This window comes from Chiloscyllium punctatum, chromosome 1 (genome assembly GCF_047496795.1).
Source record: "Chiloscyllium punctatum isolate Juve2018m chromosome 1, sChiPun1.3, whole genome shotgun sequence".
Taxonomy (NCBI): domain Eukaryota; kingdom Metazoa; phylum Chordata; class Chondrichthyes; order Orectolobiformes; family Hemiscylliidae; genus Chiloscyllium; species Chiloscyllium punctatum.
The window spans coordinates 84,142,122-84,164,055 of NC_092739.1; the positions used below are offsets into that span (position 1 = coordinate 84,142,122).

The 21,934-nt window shown below is 41.9% G+C and overlaps 1 protein-coding gene across 2 annotated transcripts in view; it reads left to right on the plus strand.

Moving 5' to 3' along the window:
• Positions 1-20,533, plus strand: part of tusc3 (tumor suppressor candidate 3) — a 387,960-nt gene extending 367,427 nt beyond the window's left edge. For both annotated transcript variants that reach the window (XM_072569980.1, XM_072569989.1), the window contains 2 exons: positions 17,806-17,896; positions 20,242-20,533. In XM_072569980.1, the coding sequence (XP_072426081.1) occupies positions 17,806-17,896; positions 20,242-20,257 (107 nt within the window). In that variant the 3' untranslated portion in view covers positions 20,258-20,533. The remainder of the gene's footprint in view (positions 1-17,805; positions 17,897-20,241) is intronic.
• Positions 20,534-21,934: the final 1,401 nt, after the last annotated feature.

Sequence of the window (21,934 nt, forward strand, 5' to 3'; positions counted from 1 at the left end):
TACTTAGTTGCGTGGCTGACACTCCCTTCCAGATACAATTTTCTTTGTTTATCTGTGTCACTGTTTAACCACTAGAACACTCACTTTACTTTTCCATTCCTTCTGAACACCCTCTAAGACAGTGTTATCCTGTCCACAGTGCCTACTGAATATCCACAGCTTGCAATTTTAAGAGAATGTCACATACCTACAATCAATCAAACAAATCCATTAAAGGCTGAAGTTCATTGCGATATTGCAAAACCAGATTTAGGCGTCATGACCAATAGCCATTTTACATTCCATGGTGATTTGCTGCAGTTAGCTCTCATCTATTAGAAGCAGATGTCATTGAGGTCCTGCCTGCCTTGTAGAACCCAATAAAGCTAAGCTTTGTCCTGGACAAGAATAGTATCCTCCTCCTCCTCCTCTGAAGGTCGATCCCACTCCCTCCAGTTTCTCAGTATCCAGCACATTGCCTCGTTGCCTGCCTCAGTAGTGTGGAACATGGAATTACCTGAACATTAATGGAATGAAATCCCTTCCTACTGATGAATTCCGCAGGGTTGTGACTCAGTCCTCTCAGTACCCTTGGAAATTGTATGAGTAATGGTTCACCTTTGGCCAGCACTGGCCTTTATTAATGTCATTGCTGCTAACATCATCATTGGAATATCCATGTTCAATTTACGGGCACCAGTGGCACAGTACAAATCGCCTTTAACTAGCATCCGGTCCCTAAGCAGCTTCACTCTGCATGCATGGCAAGTGGGCAATTGAATCATTACAAATGAAATGGAGCTCATCTTTGCAAATAGCTTCTACATGTATTTGATCTTTTGCTGTCCCATCAACCAGCAAACATAGATCCTGTGTTTTTACCCAGAAAATTGCCACTGCTGACTTCATCCATCCTGGGCACTGTCCCAGCCATTTTTAGCAACACCTTGCATCGTGAAATCGGCAACTGATATCAGGAAACACACCTTACAGTGGCCCTGCCTAATAGCTATATACCCTCCTACCCAGAGCCTCTATGTCCCCTATTACCTCACATTACCCCCAACAGTCCATTTCAACCCATTCTGCCCCCTCATCCTTGTGAAGATATTGAACGTGGTCTATGACTGTTCTCCATAGCCGGACCCTGTCATTACACCTTACTGATGCCCACCCTGCTCTTCAATTCCCCCTTTGGAGGCCTGTAACTCCCACTCCAAAAGCCCCACCAATGCTGTTCCACGTATGCTCCCATTCACCTTGAGTTTCACCTCCTTTACCATCTTGTCCACATCATTGCCTTTGCATCCACTCTCCCCAGCCTTGACTCCCCCACCCTCATTTAACAATGATCACCTGCCACCCCTGCGGGTCCCCTTGCATCCTCCTGAATGATGGATGGATGGGCCCCCAGGATTATATTCATCTCAGGCATCAGACCAACTTCAGCGAGCAACCGCTCGACATGACTGACCAAACACCTGGCCACTATTTTTTTCAGTTCCCTGAACAATGGTACATGATTCCCCTGACTTCTTTTGTTGGCTGTACATGACAAATGGTTGTCCCTTTTCCAGACTGTACTAGGACAATCCCTGAGTGTAAGTCTCTCAAGTGGACAGCTGATGGTGGCCAAATACCTGTGTTATGAATAAACCGTGCCTGTGACTGATCCCTCCCTGACCAATAGCAGACTCCTTCTTGACTGAATGGAGGATTATACTGACAATCAACCTGTCTATGCAACTGCACAAAAGAGCATGTCAATATGGCAGTGCTGATAAGCTTTGGTTCTGGCTGAAAAGTCAGAATGCTAACAGACAAGGCATGGCAAGATAGGGATGCTGCAAACACACAGGTAGGTGAGAAGTAAGTGAGTGTTAAGAGGCCAAGCTAACCCTGGGATGCAGCTAGGTCCAGCCCTTGAACTGAATGCCTGTCTGTGTGCACAAAGTGAACTTGCTGCAGCCATGCAGTGTTAGTTACTGTTGTGTCTCACACTGATGTATATCTGTGCTTCCTAAGCAGCCTGTCACTATATTCAAGAGACACCTTGATGTTTGTGAGGGGTTGCTGATGTCAATGGTCATGGTTGAGGGCTGAGTGTGGTTGCAGCCCGAAGTTTGGGCAATGCGATGCAGTTTAGTTGCTTTGGAGCAAGTCGCCAGGTGCCTGCCCTGATTTCCATGTTGAGATTTCTCAACATCCAGTTCATTTGACACATTCAGTAAGACAGGAACCTGAACATTATTGACGTGAATTGATCCACTAACAAGGCACTTTACAAGCAGTAAACCTCCTGAATTGGCAACTCTACCATTGCCTTGTGAAAAACTCACCAATTTGCTTGGAGTAAGCATAAAAGATGGAGTGTGATAGCCCACATCATTCAGACCCCTTTAAAATTATGGCCTCAGTCCCTATCATTTTGTACCTTTCTGTAATATACATTTTTATATGCCTTACTAACATTTTATAAGTTAACTTTATCTGATTGTTTGTTATAACAAAGAAAAATTGCAATTTTAAAGTTGTGATTCTTTGTAGATTTCTGTAATAAAATATGAATCTCCCTCCTAAAGGAAGGATGTTGTGAAAGTTGAAAGGGTTCGGAAAAGATTTATGAGGATGTTGCCAGGTTGGAGAGTTTGAGCTTTAGAGAGAGGCTGAAGAGGCTGGGGCGATTTTCCCTGGAGCGTCAGAGGCTGAGGGGTGACCATATAGAGGTTTATTAAATCATGAGGGCATGGATAGGATTAATAGACAAGGTCTTTTCCCTGGGATGGGACAGTCCAAAACAAGAGGGTGTAGGTTTAAGGTAAGAGGGGAAAGATATAAAAGGGACCTAAGGGGCAACTTTTTCATGCAGAGGGTAATGCATGTGTGGAATGAGCTGCCAGATGAAGTGGTGGAGGCTGGTACAACTACAACATTTAAAAGGCATTTTGATGGGTATATGAATATGTAGGGTTTGGTGGGATATGGGCCAAATGCTGGCAAATTATTTGAGATTAATTTAGGATATCTGGTCAGCATGGACAAGTTGGACAGGAGGGTCTGCTTCTGTGCTGTATATCTCTCTAACCCTATGACACCACCATCCCTTTAAAAGTCAGAATGTTTTTCGCTATATCATTCACATCCCCAAGCTGTTTAGCTATCAGAGAACCAAACACATAATTGTTGCCAGCCGGAAGGCCTTTATCATTGACAACAAGCAACAACTCCACAGACACATCAGCTGCTTGTTGCCAGTTGAATATAACATCGCACATAGCCCTTTAGTGCAATCAGCCTGCCCCCACTGCTTGAACCAGCAACATGGTAAAAGCAATTCTAAGCGGTAACATCTTGTTTTTAAAAAGTGCAGTAATCCCTTCACAATTCTTGGTTTTTCAAAAAGTCCTCTTCCCACTCAAGTCCACAGTAAGGAAAATAAAAAGATGTGATCTTTTCAATGTGGTTAGCTTTTAAAATCAGATCGTGTGATTTATTAACCTCTGAGGTTGTAGAAATGTTACACAGAAGTGAGGTTTACTACCACTTTCTCAGGCCATAAAACAAAGAAGAAAAAGTATTTATAACTTAAGGAAGTCACTATTTACAATATGCCAACTGATCTAAATGGAAGAATCTGAGTTATTTGAAATTCAAATATCTAAGTAACATTGAATCTGATTTTTCTGGATATATGTTTGCATTTTGCTTTCAATATGAGATATTGAAAAACTCAATCAATATGAAATAACTTAACCATTATGATTAATGGTTTGTTCTTAATTGAGTGAACAGGAACAGTGTATGAATAAATAGTGTGACACGTTTTTGTAATAGTCTCAGTTTTATTTATTTTAATGATTGAAATTTTTACTTATGGTAAACATGTAGGGCAGATTCTTACATTTTTTCTTTAAGTGCCATTTTGTCGAGTTTTTTGAATGTTTTTGTGCTGTGAAACCGAGTGAGGTCCATCGCTGTATAGTATCAAACTCATCAAATTAACTAGCTACCTGGTCTCTGTGGTGTCAATCTTGCCAAAAGCTGTCCCACATTGCCATGCACTATTCCCAGAACAACTTGGCACTCCTAGGATAACTCAGAATTCACAGGCACCCCTGGTGCCGGCACCATCATTAAATACCCATTGTCTGGAGCTGCCCTCCACGATCATAACAGGAAAGGAAAATTTGCCCTCCATCTTTCACAAGGGACCTAGTGGTCCTGATGGATGAAGAGGTACAGACACAGGATATCCTCTTCACAAAAGACCAGAGGAGCCTAAAACACCAGACGCGCTAACCTGGTCCAGGGTTCTCCCTCAGGTCAGTGCAGTCTCAGTGATCTGGAGAATGGAATAAGAAGGTTAATGTCCTTCTCCTCTCCACCAGCATAACTGCCACCATCTTCTCTTTGATACTTCACAATCATTATATATGCTACTGCACCCAACTCCCACCAAAGCTCATGTTGCACTACTCTCTTCATTGCCTGCAACATCTTCCCTCATTTGGTGTCACTCACCCAATCCCTGACATCACTGCACGCACTCACTCTCCACCTGCACCAGTACTAACAGGTGTGCCTCACACTTTCATCTCTCCTAATACATACATCTGTCTTATTCCAGAAGGAAAACAGACAAGGGAAGAAAGAGTCAGGATGGCACAGCATCCTGACTCTAGCTGCCCTGAGCTGCTGACTGACCATGCCCATGTCCATGGACTCGAATCAGAGTCTCCCCTTGATTGACAGTGCTGGGAACCCCTGACCAAAGGCTACCTTCCATGACTTGATTGAGGACTGCTCACAGCCTGACAAGCTTACTTGCTTTGACTCCCATGTTGAGAATTCTTGGCATTTAATTTACCCGCTGCAGGTAATTGGATAGGAAGCAGCATATTAATGAAGTGAGATGTATAGTCAATAATGTCATTAACAAGCAATAACTTGCCTTCATAGGCAACTGGCTGCTCCCGAGCAAGAGTCTCACCTTACCTTAGTTTAAAGATGTAGTGAGTTGCTTCTGATGTTCAGATAGTCCTCATCAGATATCTCAATAAAGATTCTGCATGATCTTCAATAAACCGCACAAGTTTAATTATAAAAATTAGTAGTGCAACATGAGCTTTAGTGGGAGTTAGGAACTTCATACTTTGCTTCTTGCCCAATACAATGCCATCACCTACTTCTTTCCCCAGTTCCTCAGCAAGCATTAAATTCAACCCTTCAGTTGCTTTAGATTAGAAAATTCTGGAAGAATCCCTTAACGTTAATCAAATCTCCTCAAAGTGGATACTTTTCACTCTTCCACCTGCCTGGGAGTGCCATGATAACTTGAGGAACGTTATCCTATATGTTTATAAAGTGGCCCACCTCTGGATCATTTAGGTAATGAGAAAGGACTGAAGCTGGACACAGTCAATGGGTCTATATAACATTCTTTCATTATAATTGTCGGTTTATGGTTCATCCACAGCAATGCTTTGTGAATCAGATATTATGTTTGCACATTAAATGTTAAATTCAATAGTTTCACGCTGAGAGAGGATGGCTACACTTGAAGGGAGCACAGATTTTAGAATTACGATTATAGAGTTATAGGTTGACTTCCAAATGAACATGGCTTTCCACTGGGAGCACAGCATCACCTCACTCTGAGAACTAAGCAGGTTTTATTCCAGAACAGTAACATTGGTACACTGGAATATAGAAACAGCAGTAATTCTTCAGCTTCTCAAGCCTGCTTCATCATTCAGTTACATTATGACTGATCTGTACCTGAGTTACATTTTCTCACCATTCATCTATATCAGTTAATGTCGAGCAATTAGGTTTTTCGACAAATGTCAAGTAGTCAACCAAAATAGTATGAAGAGATTTAGCAAAACTGTTGCTGTAGATTTTTTTAAAGTTTAAAATCAGCAATAAAATGTTATCATTGATGAAGATTCAGTGAATGGGTTTAAAATTGAAATATGTGATAAGGGATAGCATTACAGCTGTGCTGAGGGGGGATATTTCTGGAAAAACATCCAGAGAAGTTACTTGGGTGGAACTGAGAAATAAGAAAGGGATGATCACCTTATTGGGATTGTATTATAGACCTCCTAATAGCCAGAGGGAAATTGAGAAACAAATTTGTAAGGAGATCTCAGCTATCTGTAAGAATAATACGGTGATTATGGTAGGGGATTTTAACTTTCCAAACATAGACTGGGACTGCCAAGGATTTAGATGGAGAGGAATTTGTTAAGTGTGTATAAGAAAATTTTCTGGTTCAGTATGTGGATGTACCTACTAGAGAAGTTGCAAAATTTGACCTACTCTTAGGAAATAAGGCAGGGCAGGTGACTGAGGTGTCAGTGAGGGAGCACTTTGGGGCCAGTGACCATAATTCTATTAGATTTAAAATAGTGATGGATAAGGGTAGACCAGATCTAAAAGTTGAAGTTCTAAATTGGAGAAAGGCTAATTGTGACGGTATTAGGCAAGAACTTTCGAAAGCTGATTGGGGGCAGATGTTCGCAGGTAAAGGGACAGCTGAAAAATGGGAAGCCTTCAGAAATGAGATAACGAGAGTCCAGAGATAGTATATTTCTGTTAGAGTGAAAGGGAAGGCTGGTAGGTATAAGGAATGCTAGATGACTAAAGAAATTAAAGGTTTGGTTAAGAAAAAGAAGGAAGCATATGTAAGGTATAGACAGGATAGATCAAGTGAATCCTTAGAAGCGTATAAAGGCAGTGGGAGTAGACTTAAGAGGGAAATCAGGAGGGCAAAAAGGGGACATGAGATAGTTTTGGCAAATAGAATTAAGGAGAATCCAAAGGGTTTTTACAAATGTGTTAAGGAGAAAGAGGTAACTAGGGAGAAAATAGGACCCCTCAAAGATCAGCAAGGCGGCCTTTGTGTGGAACCGCAGAAGATGGGGGAGATACTAAATGAGTATTTTGCATCAGTATTTACAGTGGAAAAGGATATGGAAGATACAAACTGTAGGGAAATATATGGTAACATCTTGCAAAATGTCCAAATTACAGAATAGGAAGTGCTGGATGTCTTGAAACGCATAAAGGTGGATAAATCCCCAGGACCTGATCAGATATACCCTAGAATTCTGTGGGAAGCTGGAGAAGTGATTTCTGGGCCTCTTGCTGAGATATTTGTGTCATAGAAAGTCACAGGTGAGGTGTCAGAAGACTGGAGGTTGGCTAATGTGGTGCCACTGTTTAAGAAGGGCGGTAAGGACAAGATAGGGAACTATAGACCAGTGAGCCTGATGTCAGTAGTGGGGAAGTTGTTGGAGGGAATCCTGAGGGACAGGATGTACATATATTTGGAAAGGCAAGGACTGATTAGGGATAGTCAACATAGCTTTGTGTGTGGGAAATCCTTCCATCCTGCCTTCCTGAAGAAGGGCTCATGCCCGAAACATCGATTCTCCTGCTCCTTGGATGCTGCCTGACCTGCTGCGCTTTTCCAGCAACACATTTTCAGCATGGGAAATCATGTCTCACAAACTTGATTGAGTTTTTTGAGGAAGTAACAAAGAGGATTGATGAGGGCAGAGCGGTAGATGTGATCTATATGAACTTCAGTAAGACATTCGACAAGGTTCCCCATGGGAGACTGATTAGCAAGGTTACATCTCATGGAATACAGGGAGAACTAGCCAGTTGGATACAGAACTGGCTCAAAGGTCGAAGACAGAGGGTGGTGGTGGAGGGTTGTTTTTCAGACTGGAGGCCTGTGACCAGTGGAGTGTCACAAGGATCAGTCCTGAGTCCTCTGCATTTTTGTCATTTACATAGATGATTTGGATGTGAGCATAAGAGGTACGGTTAGTAAGTTTGCAGATGATACCAAAATTGGAGGTGTAGTGGACAGCAAAGAAGGTTACCTCAGATTACAATAGGATCCTGACCAGATGGGCCAATGGGCTGAGAAGTGGCAGGTAGAGTTTAATTCAGATAAATGTGAGGTGCTGCATTTTGGGAAAGCAGGACTTATACACTTAATGGTAAGGTCCTAGGGAGTGTTGCAGAACAAAGAGACTTTGGAATACAGGTTCATAGTTCCTTTAAAGTGGAGTCAAAGGTAGATAGGATAGTGAAGAAGGCAGTTGGTATGCTTTCGTTTATTGGTCAGAATATTGAGGACAGGAGTTGGGAGGTCATGTTGTGGCTGTACAGGATATTGGTTAAGCCACTGTTAGAATATTGCGTGCAGTTCTGGTCTCCTTCCTATTGGAAAGATGTTGTGAACCTTGAAAAGGTTCAGAAAAGACTTACAAGGATATTGCCATGGTTGGAGGATTTGAATAGGAAGGGTTTGGAGGGATATGGGCTGGGTGCTGGCAGGTGGGACTAGATTGGGTTGGGGTATCTGTCCAGCATGGACAGGTTGGACTGAAGGGTCTGTTTCCATGCTGTACGTCTCTATGACTCTATGTAATCATTTGAACAATGTGGGTATGATCATTCAAAACGAACATTTAAAAAATATTGATGTCCAAAAGCCTCTGTGCAAAATAATAAAACATTTAATAACTTATAACTGAAATTTTTATCCAAGATGTTTGTAGAAAACTGTAAAACAAATATCATGAAAAATGCAGGACAATGAAATCATTTTTGTTTGAAATATTGTGTACCAGATGCAAATAAGGCCTTTGACTTTACTTTATTTCATCACACTTCCCGTACAACCATGTTCCATTCTCCCAGGTTTTTCAACTTATTTGCAAATGTTTTGATCATGGAAGTTCTGTACAAATATTATTAATATGTTTCCTTTTCTCCTCAACTAAGGATTTCTCCCCAGAAGATCCTTCCCAAGAGTCCGAGTCCATATTCATTCCACTCCCTGCTGTTTTATTGTCACTCCTTTCCCTCGATTTTGGAATCATAATAGGGTTGCTGTGCTCACCTCACACCCCATCAGCTTCCACATTCAACAGGTCATTCTTTACCATTTCACCAGCATTGTGCTGCCACCAAACCATTAGCTGAATGTGAGGACCATAAGACCATAAGACATAGGAGTGGAAGTAAGGCCATTCAGCCCATCGAGTCCACTCCGCCATTCAATCATGGCTGATGCGCATTTCAGCTCCACTTGCCCGCATTCTCCCCGTAGCCCTTAATCCCTCTAGACAACAAGAACCTATCAATCTCGGCCTTGAAGACATTTAGCGTCCCGGCTTCCACTGCACTCCGTGGCAATGAATTCCACAGGCCCACCACTCTCTGGCTGAAGAAATGTCTCCGCATTTCTGTTCTGAAATGACCCCCTCTAATTCTAAGGCTGTGTCCACGGGTCCTAGTCTCCTCGCCTAACAGAAACAATTTCCTAGCATCCACCTTTTCAAAGCCATGTTATTATTTTGTACGTCTCTATTAGATCTCCCCTTAATCTTCTAAACTCCAATGAATACAATCCCAGGATCCTCAGCCGTTCCTCATATGCTAGACCTGTCATTCCAGGGATCATCCGTGTGAATCTCCGCTGGACACGTTCCAGTGCCAGTATGTCCTTCCTGAGGTGTGGGGACCAAAACTGGACACAGTACTCCAAATGGGACCTAACCAGAGCTTTATAAAGTCTTAGTAGTACATCTCTGCTTTTATATTCCAACTCTCTTGAGATAAGAGACAACATTGCATTCGCTTTCTTAATCACAGACTCAACCTGCATGTTTACCTTTAGAGAATCCTCGACTAGCACTCCCAGATCCCTTTGTGTTTTGGCTTTATTAATTTTCTCACCATTTAGAAAGTAGTCCATGCTTTTATTCTTTTTGCCAAAGTGCAAGACCTCGCACTTGCTCACGTTAAATTCCATCAGCCATTTCCTGGACCACTCTCCCAACCTGTCTAGATCCTTCTGTAGCCTCCCCACTTCCTCAGTACTACCTGCCTGTCCACCTAACTTCGTATCATCGGCAAACTTCGCTAGAATGCCCCCGGTTCCCTCATCCAAATCATTAATATATAATGCGAACAGCTGTGGCCCCAGCACCGAACCCTGCGGGACACCGCTCGTCACCGGCTGCCATTCTGAAAAAGAACCTTTTATCCCAACTCTCTGCCTTCTGTTAGATAGCCAATCCTCAATCCATCCCAGCAGCTCACCTCGAACACCATGGGCCCTCACCTTGCTCAGCAGCCTCCCGTGTGGCACCTTATCAAAGGCCTTTTGAAAGTCCAGATAGACCACATCCACTGGGTTTCCCTGGTCTAACCTACTTGTTACCTCTTCAAAAAATTCCAATAGGTTTGTCAGGCATGACCTCCCTTTACTAAATCCATGTTGACTTGTTCTAATCAGACTCTGCTCTTCCAAGAATTTAGAAACCTCATCCTTAATGATGGATTCTAGAATTTTACCAACAACCGAGGTTAAGCTGATTGGCCTATAATTTTCCATCTTTTGCCTTGATCCTTTCTTGAACAAGGGGGTTACTACAGCCATCTTCCAATCATCCAGGACCTTTCCTGACTCCAGTGACTCTTGAAAGATCTCAACCAATGCCTCTGCTATTTCCTCAGGAATCTCTCTCAGAACTCTAGGGTGTATCCCATCGGGGCCAGGAGATTTATCAATTTTAAGACTTTTTAACTTTTCTAGCACTATCTCTTTCGTAATGGCAACCATACTCAACTCAGCCCCGTGACACCCTTTAATTTTTGGGATATTACTCCTGTCTTCCACTGTGAAAACTGACGCAAAGTACTTGTTAAGTTCTCCTGCTATTTCCTTATCTCCCATCACTAGGCTCCCTGCATCAGTTTGAAGTGGCCCAATGTCTACTTTTGCCTGTCGTTTGTTTCTTATGTACTGAAAGAAACTTTTACTATTATTTCTAATATTACTGGCTAGCCTACCTTCATATTTGATCCTCTCATTTCTTATTACACTCTTTGTTATCCTCTGTTGGCTTTTGTATCCTTCCCAATCTTCTGATTTCCCGCTGTTCTTAGCCACTTTATAGGATCTCTCTTTTTCTTTAATACATTTCCTGACTTCCTTTGTCAGCCAAGGTTGTCTAATCCCTCCCCGGTTAATCTTTCTTTTCTTGGGAATGAACCTCTGAACAGTGTCCTCAATTATACCTACAAACTCCTGCCATTTTTGCTCTAGTGTCTTCCCGGTTAGCCTCTGCTTCCAGTCTATTTTAGTCAGTTCCTCACTCATGCCTTCATAATTACCTTTATTCAACTGTAACACCATTACATCAGATTTTGCCTTCTCCCTTTCAAACTCCAGACTTAACTCTACCATATTATGGTCACTACTTCCTAAGGGTTCCCTTACTTTAAGATCTTTTATAGAGTCTGGTTCATTGCAAAGCACTAGGTCCAGAATAGCCTGCTCTCTTGTGGGCTCCATGACAAGCTGTTCCAAAAAGCCATCCTGTAAGCATTCCATGAATTCCCTTTCTTTGGATCCACTGGCAACATTATTTACCCAGTCCACCTGCATATTGAAGTCACCCATGATCAATGTAACCTTGCCTTTCTGACATGCCTTCTCTATTTTCCGGTACATGTTGCGTCCCTGGTCCTGACCACTGTTAGGAGGTCTGTACACAACTCCAATTATGGTTTTTTTGCCTTTGTGGTTCCTCAATTCCACCCACACAGACTCCACATCATCCGACGCTATGTCATTCAATACCATAGATTTAATTTTGTTCTTAACTAACAAGGCAACCCCACCCCCTCTGCCCACCTCTCTGTCTTTTCAATAAGTTGAAAAACCATGGAGGTTTAACTGCCAGTCCTGACCCCCCTGTAACCAAGTCTCTGTGATGCCTACTACATCATAATCATTCACTATTTTCTGTGCCATTAGTTCATCGGCTTTGTTATGAATGCTACGAGCATTCAGGTAAAGTGCCTTAATGCTAACTTCCTTATCATTAGAGATGTTGGAAGTCATATGTCCTAAGTTATCCTTGCTTTTTTCTGCATTCTCAGTCTGCCTCAATTTTAAATCCGCCTGGAAACATGCTATCCTGCTGCTTATCTTTCCATTTACCTCCATACGCCCTGTCGCTTTCACTTTCCCTTCCCCCCAACTCAGAAGTTTAAAGTCCTACTGACCACCCTATTTATTCTCTTCGCTAGAACATTGGTACCTGATCGGTTCAGGTGGAGACCGTCCCAACGGTACAGATCCCCCCTGTTCCAAAACTGATGCCAATGCCCCATGAAGTGGAATCCCTCTTTCCCACACCAATCCCTTAGCCACGTGTTTACTTGCCTAATTTTCTTGTCCCTATGCCAATTGGCACGTGGCTCGGGTAGTAATCCGGAGATTATGACCCTTGAGGACCTGTGCTTCAATTTCCTGCCTAGTGCTTCGTAATGCCCAAACAGGTCCTCCACCCTAGTCTTGCCTATGTTGTTGGTACCAACGTGGACCACAACAACTGGATCCTCCCCCTCCCGCTCCAATATCCTTTCAAGCCGGTCAGAGATGTCTCGCACCCTGGCACCGGGCAGGCAACACACCATTCGAGACTCCCGATCCGGCTTGCAAAGGATACTATCTGTCCCCCTAATTATAGAGTCCCCTATAACCACTACTTGTCTATTAGCTCCCCCCTCTTGAATGGCCTTCTGCACCATGGTGCCTTGGTCAGTTGGCTCATCCTGTCCAGAGCCCTTTTCCTCATCCGAACAGGGAGCAAGAATCTCGTACCTGTTGGACAAGGTTAAGGGCTGAGGCTCCTCCACTCCTGAACTCTGGTTCCCCCTACCTGCCTCACTTACAGTCACACTCTTTTGTGCCTGATCACTAACTGAGTGTGAATTAATTAATCTCCCAGGTGTGACTGCCTCCTGAAACAAAGCATCCAGGTAACTCTCCCCCTCCCGGATATGCCGCAGTGTTTGAAGCTCAGATTCCAGATCATCAACTCTGATCCGGAGTTCTTCCAGCAACCAACACTTGCTGCAGATGTGGTCACTGCCGTTCACAATGGGATCAGCCAGCTCCCACATCATACAGCAACAGCACATCACCTGCCCAGCCATCTCTGCTTAGTTAGTTAATTACTTACTTTGTACAAGTATGAGTTAGAATACCTTCTGATACCTCTCTGCTAATAGTTTTTTTTTACCCTAAGTAAGGACTTGATGTGTACACACAAAAAAAAACACGAAGTAATTTTTTAACTAACAGGACTGCAGATGCTGGAGATTAGAGTTGAAAGTGTGGTGCTAGAAAAGCAAAGCAGTTCAGACAGCATCCGAGGAGCAGGAGACTTGATATTTCAGCTAAAAGCCCTTAATCAAGAATGAGCCCCTCATTCCTGATCAAGGGCTTTTGCCTGAAACGTCCATTCTCCTGCTCCTGCTCCTGCTCCTCAGATGCTTTCTGACCTGCTGTGCTTCTCCAGCACCACACTCTTGACGACCACCAAACCAATGTCCTCATTTGTTCCCCTCCAACTGCTCTCTCTGCAACACTCTGCTCCATTCTTCAATTACTCCCAATAACCTGTCCACCCTGCCTTCCACCTACACCTGATAAAAAAGCAGGACAGTTAACACCAGTTCTTTCATCTCCTCACTTCCCATTATCCAGGATAACAAACACTCCTTCCAAAGAAGTGCTTATTCTCATTTCAGTTCACCATCATCTTTTCAAGAGCAACTAAAGAGATGAGCAATATATCCTGGCCTTATCGGCAGAACTTGCAATCCAAGCACAAATCAAATCACATTCAGTATACTATATTCACAGGAGAAAAGCTTATTGTATTGGAGGTAACACTAGACTGGATAGAGGATTGACACATGAATAGGGAACAGAAAGTTGAGGGACCATTTTCACATTGGCAAGCTGTAGCTAGCGGAGTTTCATAACATTCAGTGCAGGGGCTTTAACTATTTAAAATGCACATTAATGACATGGATCATATTAGCCAAATATGTTGACAATACAAAGGTAAGTCAGTACCTAAGTTGTGTAGAAGATAAAAGGGCAGAATCTCACCATATTTTGAAAAAAGGGCATTTTTGGTACGGTTTCACTGTCTTCTTTTAGTTAGCCAATCCTCTCCATGCTAATGTACCACCTTCAACACTGCTAGCTTATCTTATTAAGAAAGTTTACATGGAGTATTATCAAACATTTTTTGCATATCCAGATATGTTACAACAGCTGGTCCAACTCTATCTATCTTGCTTGTTACCTTCTCAATCAATTCTAATGAATTTGTCAGGTACAATTTCCCCTTTGTGAAGCCATGCTGATTCAGCTTGATCACATCATTTATATCTCATGTATATGTCCTTTTACATCCCAATATCAGACATGAAGCCACTTGGCCTTTAGTAACCAATGTTTTTTTGTCTTTTTCCATTTTCGAGTAAGAATGTTAAATTGGCAATTTTCAAATCCGCCAGAATCTAAGGGTTCTTGGAAGATTAGTACCAGTGCATCCACTATCTCTGTAGTTATTTCCTTCAACACCCTAGAAATGCAGCCAACAGAGGACTTTTTGGTCTTTGACCACATTAGCTTTCCTAGCACCCGTTACTGTATTTGTCTCCTTCCTATCTTTAGATTTAGTATTTTTGGAATTCTGTTATGCCCTTCATGATGAAGACTTATGCCACATATTTATTCAACTTGTCTGCTATTTCCTGGATTTCCATTATTTGCCCAACCTCAATCAGTGAGAAGCCTATATTCATATTGGACTCTTTTTTTATAGAATCATACTGTCTATTTTTATATGAATTATTTATTTATATGCCTTATTTTCTCCCTCTTTTCTGTGGTCATCATTTGCTGGCTGTTTGTACTTTCAAAGAAGTTTCCAAGTCCTATTAGCATGCAGCACCTGCCCTCTATCATGGAGAAGGTAACATTCCTCCTGCTCAATGACATCATCTTCCCCCTCAGAACACTGCTCCCATTCCCCCATTTCATCAGCATCCAGCATGTCTCTTTCTTACATTCTCCAGTTGTCCAGAGCATAGCATTGTAAGATTATGCATCACACTGCCTGAAGCATACTGTAAGTCTCCTCCTGACTAATGCAAGCATTAAAACAACATCTCCACTTTTCTGCCTTTTCTCATTAACCCTTGACTCCCCTACTGATCAAAAATCTGTCTATTTCAGCCTGAATGTACACAAGGGCTCTGCCCCTACATCTCTCTGTGGCAAGGAATTCTAAAGGCTCACAATCCTCTGGAAGAGGAAATTCCTCCTTATCTCAGGCTTAAATTGGTGCCTCTACCATGAGGGGAGACATCCTCTCAGTATTTACCTGTCAAGCCCTTTAAGAATCCTACATGTTTCAATAAGATCACTGCTCATTTTTGTAATCTCCAGTGGATAGAGTCCCAACCTATTTAATCTTTGCTCATAAGACAATTCCTCCATATCTGGAATCATCCAAGTAAACCTTGTCTGAAATGCCTCCAATGAAATAATATATTTTCTTAAATAAGGTGAGCATGGTGGTTAGCACTGCTGCCTCACAGCGCCAGAGACCAGGGTTCAATTCCCACCTCAGGTGACTGACTATGTGGAGTTTGCACGTTCTCCCTGTGTCTGCGTGAGTTTCCTCTGGGTGCTCCGGTTTTCTCCCAGTCTAAAAATGTGCAGGTTAGGTGAATTGGCCATGCTAGATTGCCCGTAGTGTTAGATGAAGGGGTAAATGTAAGGGAATGGGTCTAGGTGGGTTGCGCTTCAGTGGGTCGGTGTGGATTTGTTGGGCCGAAGGGCCTGTTTCCACACTGTAAGTAATCTAATCTAATCTAATCTAATCAAATTGCTCACAGTACCCTGGATGTTGTTTCATCAGCACCTTGAACAATTGCAGCAAGACTTCAAAACTCTTATACTCCAACTGCCTTGAAATTAGGATGAACATTCAATTTGCCTTGCTGATTACCTGCCTGCATCTGTGTGCTAACTTACTGTGTTTCATGTACAGGTACCCCCAGGTCCCTTCATGTTATAGCCTTCTGCAGCTTTTCTCTACTTAAATAATACTATATTCTTTTGTCCTCCCTTCCAAACTGAATAACTTTACATTTTCACACATTGTACTCAACTTGCCAAGTTATTGCCCACTTATTTAACCTATGACTATCTCTCTGTAATAAAATGAAGAACTGCAGATGCTGGAAATCTGAACCAAAAACAGAAATTGCTGGAGAAACTCAGCAGGTCGGTCAGCATTTGTGGAGAGAAAACAGAGATAAAGTTTGAATCAGCGATCTTTCTTCAGAACTGTCCCAATGAAAAGTCACTGGACCCAAAACATTAACTGTGCTTTCTCTCCACAGATGCTGCCAGACCTGCTGAGTATCTCCAGCAATCCTCTGTCCACACCAATATATTATAGCTGTTATCTTATAACTTAACCTTTTGTGGGGTACCTTGTCAAATACCTTCTGAAAATACAGATACAACACATCTACTAGTTCCCCATTATCAATTTTGGATTAAAAAAAACTGTAATAAGTTAGCTAGACACAGTTTTTCTTTTATGCAGCCATGCTGACTGCTTGATTAGATTATGATTTTCCAAATGTGCTGGTTTTACTTTATTTGTAATTGATTCCAATGTTTTTCTAATAGTAGATATCAGATTAATTGGCTTTCAGTTACCTGCTTTTTGTCTCCCTCTCTTTCTGAATAAGGGTGCCATTTGGCAGTTTTCCACCCTCCTATACTTCTCCAGAATCCAACATTGTTTGGGGAAATTATAACCAATGCATCCAATATCCCTGTGGCTACTTCTTTTAAGATCCTTGGACTCAAGCATCATGGGCCATAGGACTTACCTACCTTTTGTCTGATGGGTTTGTCTAATACCCCTTCTCTGATGATGGTACTTTATTCCTCCTCCAATATTTTTTAGTATTAATGGGATATTCAAAGTATCTTCCACTGCAAAGACTGATGAAAGATATCTGTTTAACTGCTCTGCCATTTCCTTATTTCCCATAACAGGTTAAATTGTCAAAGCCCCCAGTCTATGATATGGAAAGAGGATTAAAAAATAATTTTGGAAGTGTTCTATCTCTTTGCTTCATTCTCTTACTTTAAAGTCTCCTCAAAACTATCCTCTTTAATAAACATTTTGTCTCAGTGTCTTATTTTTCAACTCAGCAATTATAAATTAACAAGTCTCCCAAGACCCCATTTGCTTGTTGGAGACCTGTTAGTTAGTGACAGTCAAAGGCAGTCTGCTGTGAGTTATGTACCATTATGCTGAATATTTGATATGGGAATTGTGTTCACTGAAGCATGAAACAACATTACTGATATGATAACTGTTCAACCCTCTCCCCTACTATCTACATAAATGTGTGTGTTTTGGATTAAGGAGTTGCATCACCCACAAATTTGCAGCAAAGAATTTGCAATGTCTTGTTCATTGTTCTGAAGAAGGGTCATGACCCAAAATGTTAACTCTGTATTTTCCCCACAGATGCTGCCAGGCCTGTTGAGGTTTTTCCAGCAATTTCTATTTTTGTATTTGCACTGTCTTTTTTCCTCACACCTGATAAACCTCCACAGCTCTAGCTGGCGCAGAAACGGCAAAGCAGATTGTTATGAAAAGATTTAGAAGTTGCAAATGGTTTCACCACCCAATCTCATTTGAAAATTACATTTTAGCAATAAGTCTTCCAGAACAGTTGAAATAATGAATGGTTGATTGAAAGTGGACTAAAGCGGCTAAAGAAAACAAGCAGTATTGTCACCAAGCTGTATTTAAATGAACACTTTTGAAGTTGCACTGAGTCACTTTGATCAATTCCGATGTGCTTTTGGTCTGTTTCCTACAGTAATCTGCCTGGTGGGATTAGGTTTGGTCGTTTTTTTCTTCAGCTTGCTGCTGTCAATATTCCGCTCAAAGTATCATGGGTATCCCTACAGGTAGGTACAGTCACTTGTTATAACCTTAACGTACACCCTTTGAAGTAGTTACAGTAAATGACGAGTGAGAAAAACTTGTTAAAGAAATTGCAGTTCTTTCACATTATCCAGCAACAACATTTAATAAAAGGAGAAGACGAGTGAAACCCCATTGCATCATAAGAGATTCAGTTTAAGTTTTAACATGTTTCTGAATGAAAATGTACTCATTCAAATTCAAATTGTTGCAAAATCTTTATATTTTTTGGGTGGAAGTGAAGACCCAGTATTTGAAGACATGAAATAAATTATCAGGAATATTATAGGGCAGGTTTACGCTTGGACACAAAAGAGAGAATTTTATATCTGCAGTACTTAGGTCCAAACTTAAGTTAAAGTGGACTCTCTAATCCTCTTTTTTTCTGACTGGTACTGAGGATATGATGGCGGATGAGTGACCAACATGGGCCAACAAAGTGGGGTGAAAGTTTAAGGGTGACAGTGAGGCTACAGGCTTCATCTTTACTTTAACTTCTGCAGCTTCACAGCTGTTATCTGGTTTTCTGAGTATTGGATTTCTTGCCATGAGGTCTCTGGCCTTCCTTCCATCTTCCAGTTAGAAATAAGTGGGTTGGAGTTGGTCTGCATTGAGAACCAGATTTCTGAGACATTAACCCCGCCAGCCCAGGCCCTGAATTTCCCCCTGAATTGGTAACCCTCCAATTAGAACACCAACCCTGTGACATCCCACCGTGCAGCCACAACTGACTCAACAGAGGACCTACTCCTGTTCTGGTTATCGATGACCTACTCCCTGTCCGGCTTGAGCCCCAACTTCTCATTTGAATGTGAGCCTCCAGACAGGGCCTGAATTGCTGAGATCAGCTTAAGTTCCACCATTTGTGTGGGAGCCTGCCAGATCCCTCCCTGACTGGCTGAGTCCCTACAATTCAACTCTGTAAAGTGCAGCCCAAAGGATTTCTCATGAATCTGTGACAAGAGAGAAACCAGGTAAGCAGATTGTAGATTTGAAATAGAACATGTTCAGTTTTCCATTCATTTAAACTGAACATCAAGGATACTCCATTATGAGTGAAGTTTGGTTTTCAAAGGGAACTAGAATCTGGCAGTATGTAAAACATCTGGTTGATCCTCTACCACTCAGCTGTCAAAGTGAAAATTCACACCCAAAGACAGAGGAGTTGGAGTTATGGGGTGATTTCATCATGAGGGACAATCTGTTGTGGATACATGCCAACTTCTGTATCCATCCTATCAGATAGCAATCTGCTCAGCAATAATCTGCTCTGTTTACATTCCGGGAGAAAGTGAGTTCTGCAGATGCTGGAAATCAGAGTCAAAACGTGGTGCTGGAAAGGCACAGCCTGTCAGGCAGCATCTGAGGAGCAGTAGAGTTGATGGTTCAAGCATAAGCTCTTCCACAGGAATGCTTATGCTGAAAACATCGACTCTCCTGCTGCTCAGATTCTACCTGACCGGCTGTGTTTTTCCAGTACCACACTTTTTGACTCAGTTTGTTTTCCTCCAGGATCACTTAGCTCCTGACCTCACTATAGTGTTATGACCGAAGCTGGAGGAATGTGTCATCGTTCTAGTCCCACTATTCCTTTGGTCACAACATCAAGTGAAAATATTTTCTCTAGTGACCAAGGTGACCAATTAAATTTGTGGGCGGCACAGTGGCACAGTGGTTAGCACTGCTGCCTCACAGCGCCAGAGACCCGGGTTCATTTCCTGCCTCAGGCGACTGACTGTGTGGAGTTTGCACATTCTCCCCGTGTCTGCGTGGGTTTCCTCCCACAGTCACAAAGATGTGCAGGTCAGGTGAATTGGCCATGCTTAAAAATTGTCCGTAGTGTTAGGTAAGGGGCAGATGTAGGGGTATGGGTGGGTTGCGCTTCGGTGGGGCGGTGTGGACTTGTTGGGCCGAAGGGCCTGTTTCCACACTGTAAGTAATCTAATCTAATCTAAATGCAATCAGATTCCAAGTGTCATTGTACATCTACAATTAATTGCAACTTAACTGCAGAAAGGAGGAATGTTGTCATGATCTTTGGAACTGATTTACATATATAAGTGATGAACCTTTGAGTAAATCTGTAGATTAAGTTATGACCAGCGCATTTGTCTTTACTTTCAGAAAATCGCAATCACCATTTTATACTTAGCCTGGTTTAAAGTTACCAAACTTCTTTTTGAAATCATTAATTTTTTTAGGTTAGTGTTTGGCTCAAATATATCTCAGTACGTAGAACACTTATTTCAATGTTGCAGTTATTTAGTGGATAGATCAGTGATGTTTAAAGACCAGTGTATTGTCATTTATAAATGTTCTTCTTTTCCAGCTTTTTGATAAAGTAAAAAATGGAATCACACAAAAAGACTTGAAAGAGACTATGAAAACATCTGCCATCTGAGGAGAACATACTTTATAATTCGGTTTGCTAGCCAATGTAATACAGTGTTAGCTATTAACTATTATACTTGTCATTGTGAAATTGTAAAAGTGCCATTTAGGAGTGAGTCTGTGCTATTGCTTTGTTTTGTATTTCTTATATATAAGTTGATATATTAGTTTGAATTGCTGTAGGAAATGGTGTACAAATGACCAGAAGTATAATAAATTGCAAGAACCTTCATGAGACTTTGTCTAAATCCTTTGGCATTATATAACAATGCAACGTGTTTCACAAAAGTGTTTAATGTTCTTGTCAGGTTTCTGAAGAAGCACTGCAACATGTTTTGTCAAGTGGAGCCTGCGGACAAGATTATGTACGTGACGCAGGGAATTAATTCAGGTTTAAGTAACAGTAGTTTTATTCATCCACTGCTATTAAAATGTAATTGCAGATCTATACAAGGACTTGTCAGAAAATATTTAACTGTCTATCTTGTTGGTATGAGTTAGAACATTTTGCTTTTCTAAAATATTTTATTTAGTGATGAGACTGCATTTAGCATTTGCTTGTTTATACTGTTTTATTTGGTGTAGCTGCAAAACTGAGTCACAGTTAGCATTGCTGCCTCACAGCGCCAGGGTCCCTGGTTTGATTCCAGCCTTGGGCGACTGTCTGTGTGGAGTTTGCACATTGTCCCCCATGTCTGCATGGGTTTCCTCCCACAGTCCAGGTCAGGTGGATTGGCTGTGCTAAATTGCCCATAGTGCTAGGTGCATTAGTCAGAGGGAAATGGGTCTGGTTGGGTTACTCTTAGGCACGGTGGCACAGTGGTTAGCACAGCTGCCTTACAGTGCCAGAGACCCGGGTTCAATTCCCACCTCAGGCGACCGACTGTGTTGAGTTTGCACATTCTCCCCGTATGGTCTGCATGGGTGTGCTCCGGTTTCCTCCCACAGTCCAAAAATGTGCAGGTTAGATGAATTAGCTATGCTAAATTGCCCATAGCATTAGGTGAAGGGGTAAATGTAGGGGAATAGGTCTGGGTGGGTTGCGCTTCGGCGGGTCGGTGTGGACTTGTTGGGCCGAAGGGCCTGTTTCCACACTGTAAAGTAATCTAAAAACACTGTTAACCCCAATCTTTCTCTCAAGACTTCCATTCTTTAAATCATAGCAAGTGAACATAGAATTCTACACACTTCTGTGAATGAAACCCTGGTTGCACACACTCATGAGTCGTGCAATTTAAGATGATTAAGATTGAACTTTTAAAATTTGAGTCGGTACACTTTTTTTTTGTTTTACACTGATTTTACTTCACAATTATTGTATTTTCACACCTGACAAATTTGCTTCAAATTTTAAGGCCGGTTCTGTACTTACACGTTCATTGCATGTCAATAGCCCACATTTACAAGCCAAGGTCATTTAACTTATTAAGGCTAGATTTTTTTGTGGAATTTTGCAATTCTGAAAACCTTAAAAAGTGGCAGGTGAGATGCAGATGTAGAAGCTCATCCCCCATTTTGGAGATCATACTTTTGCTGGCAGCGGAGCTGAGATATGATTCGCAAATGCAGCAGGGCATATAAAATTAATGCAGAGTTCAAATGGACTCCATTTTCACAGTTATAATGTCCTT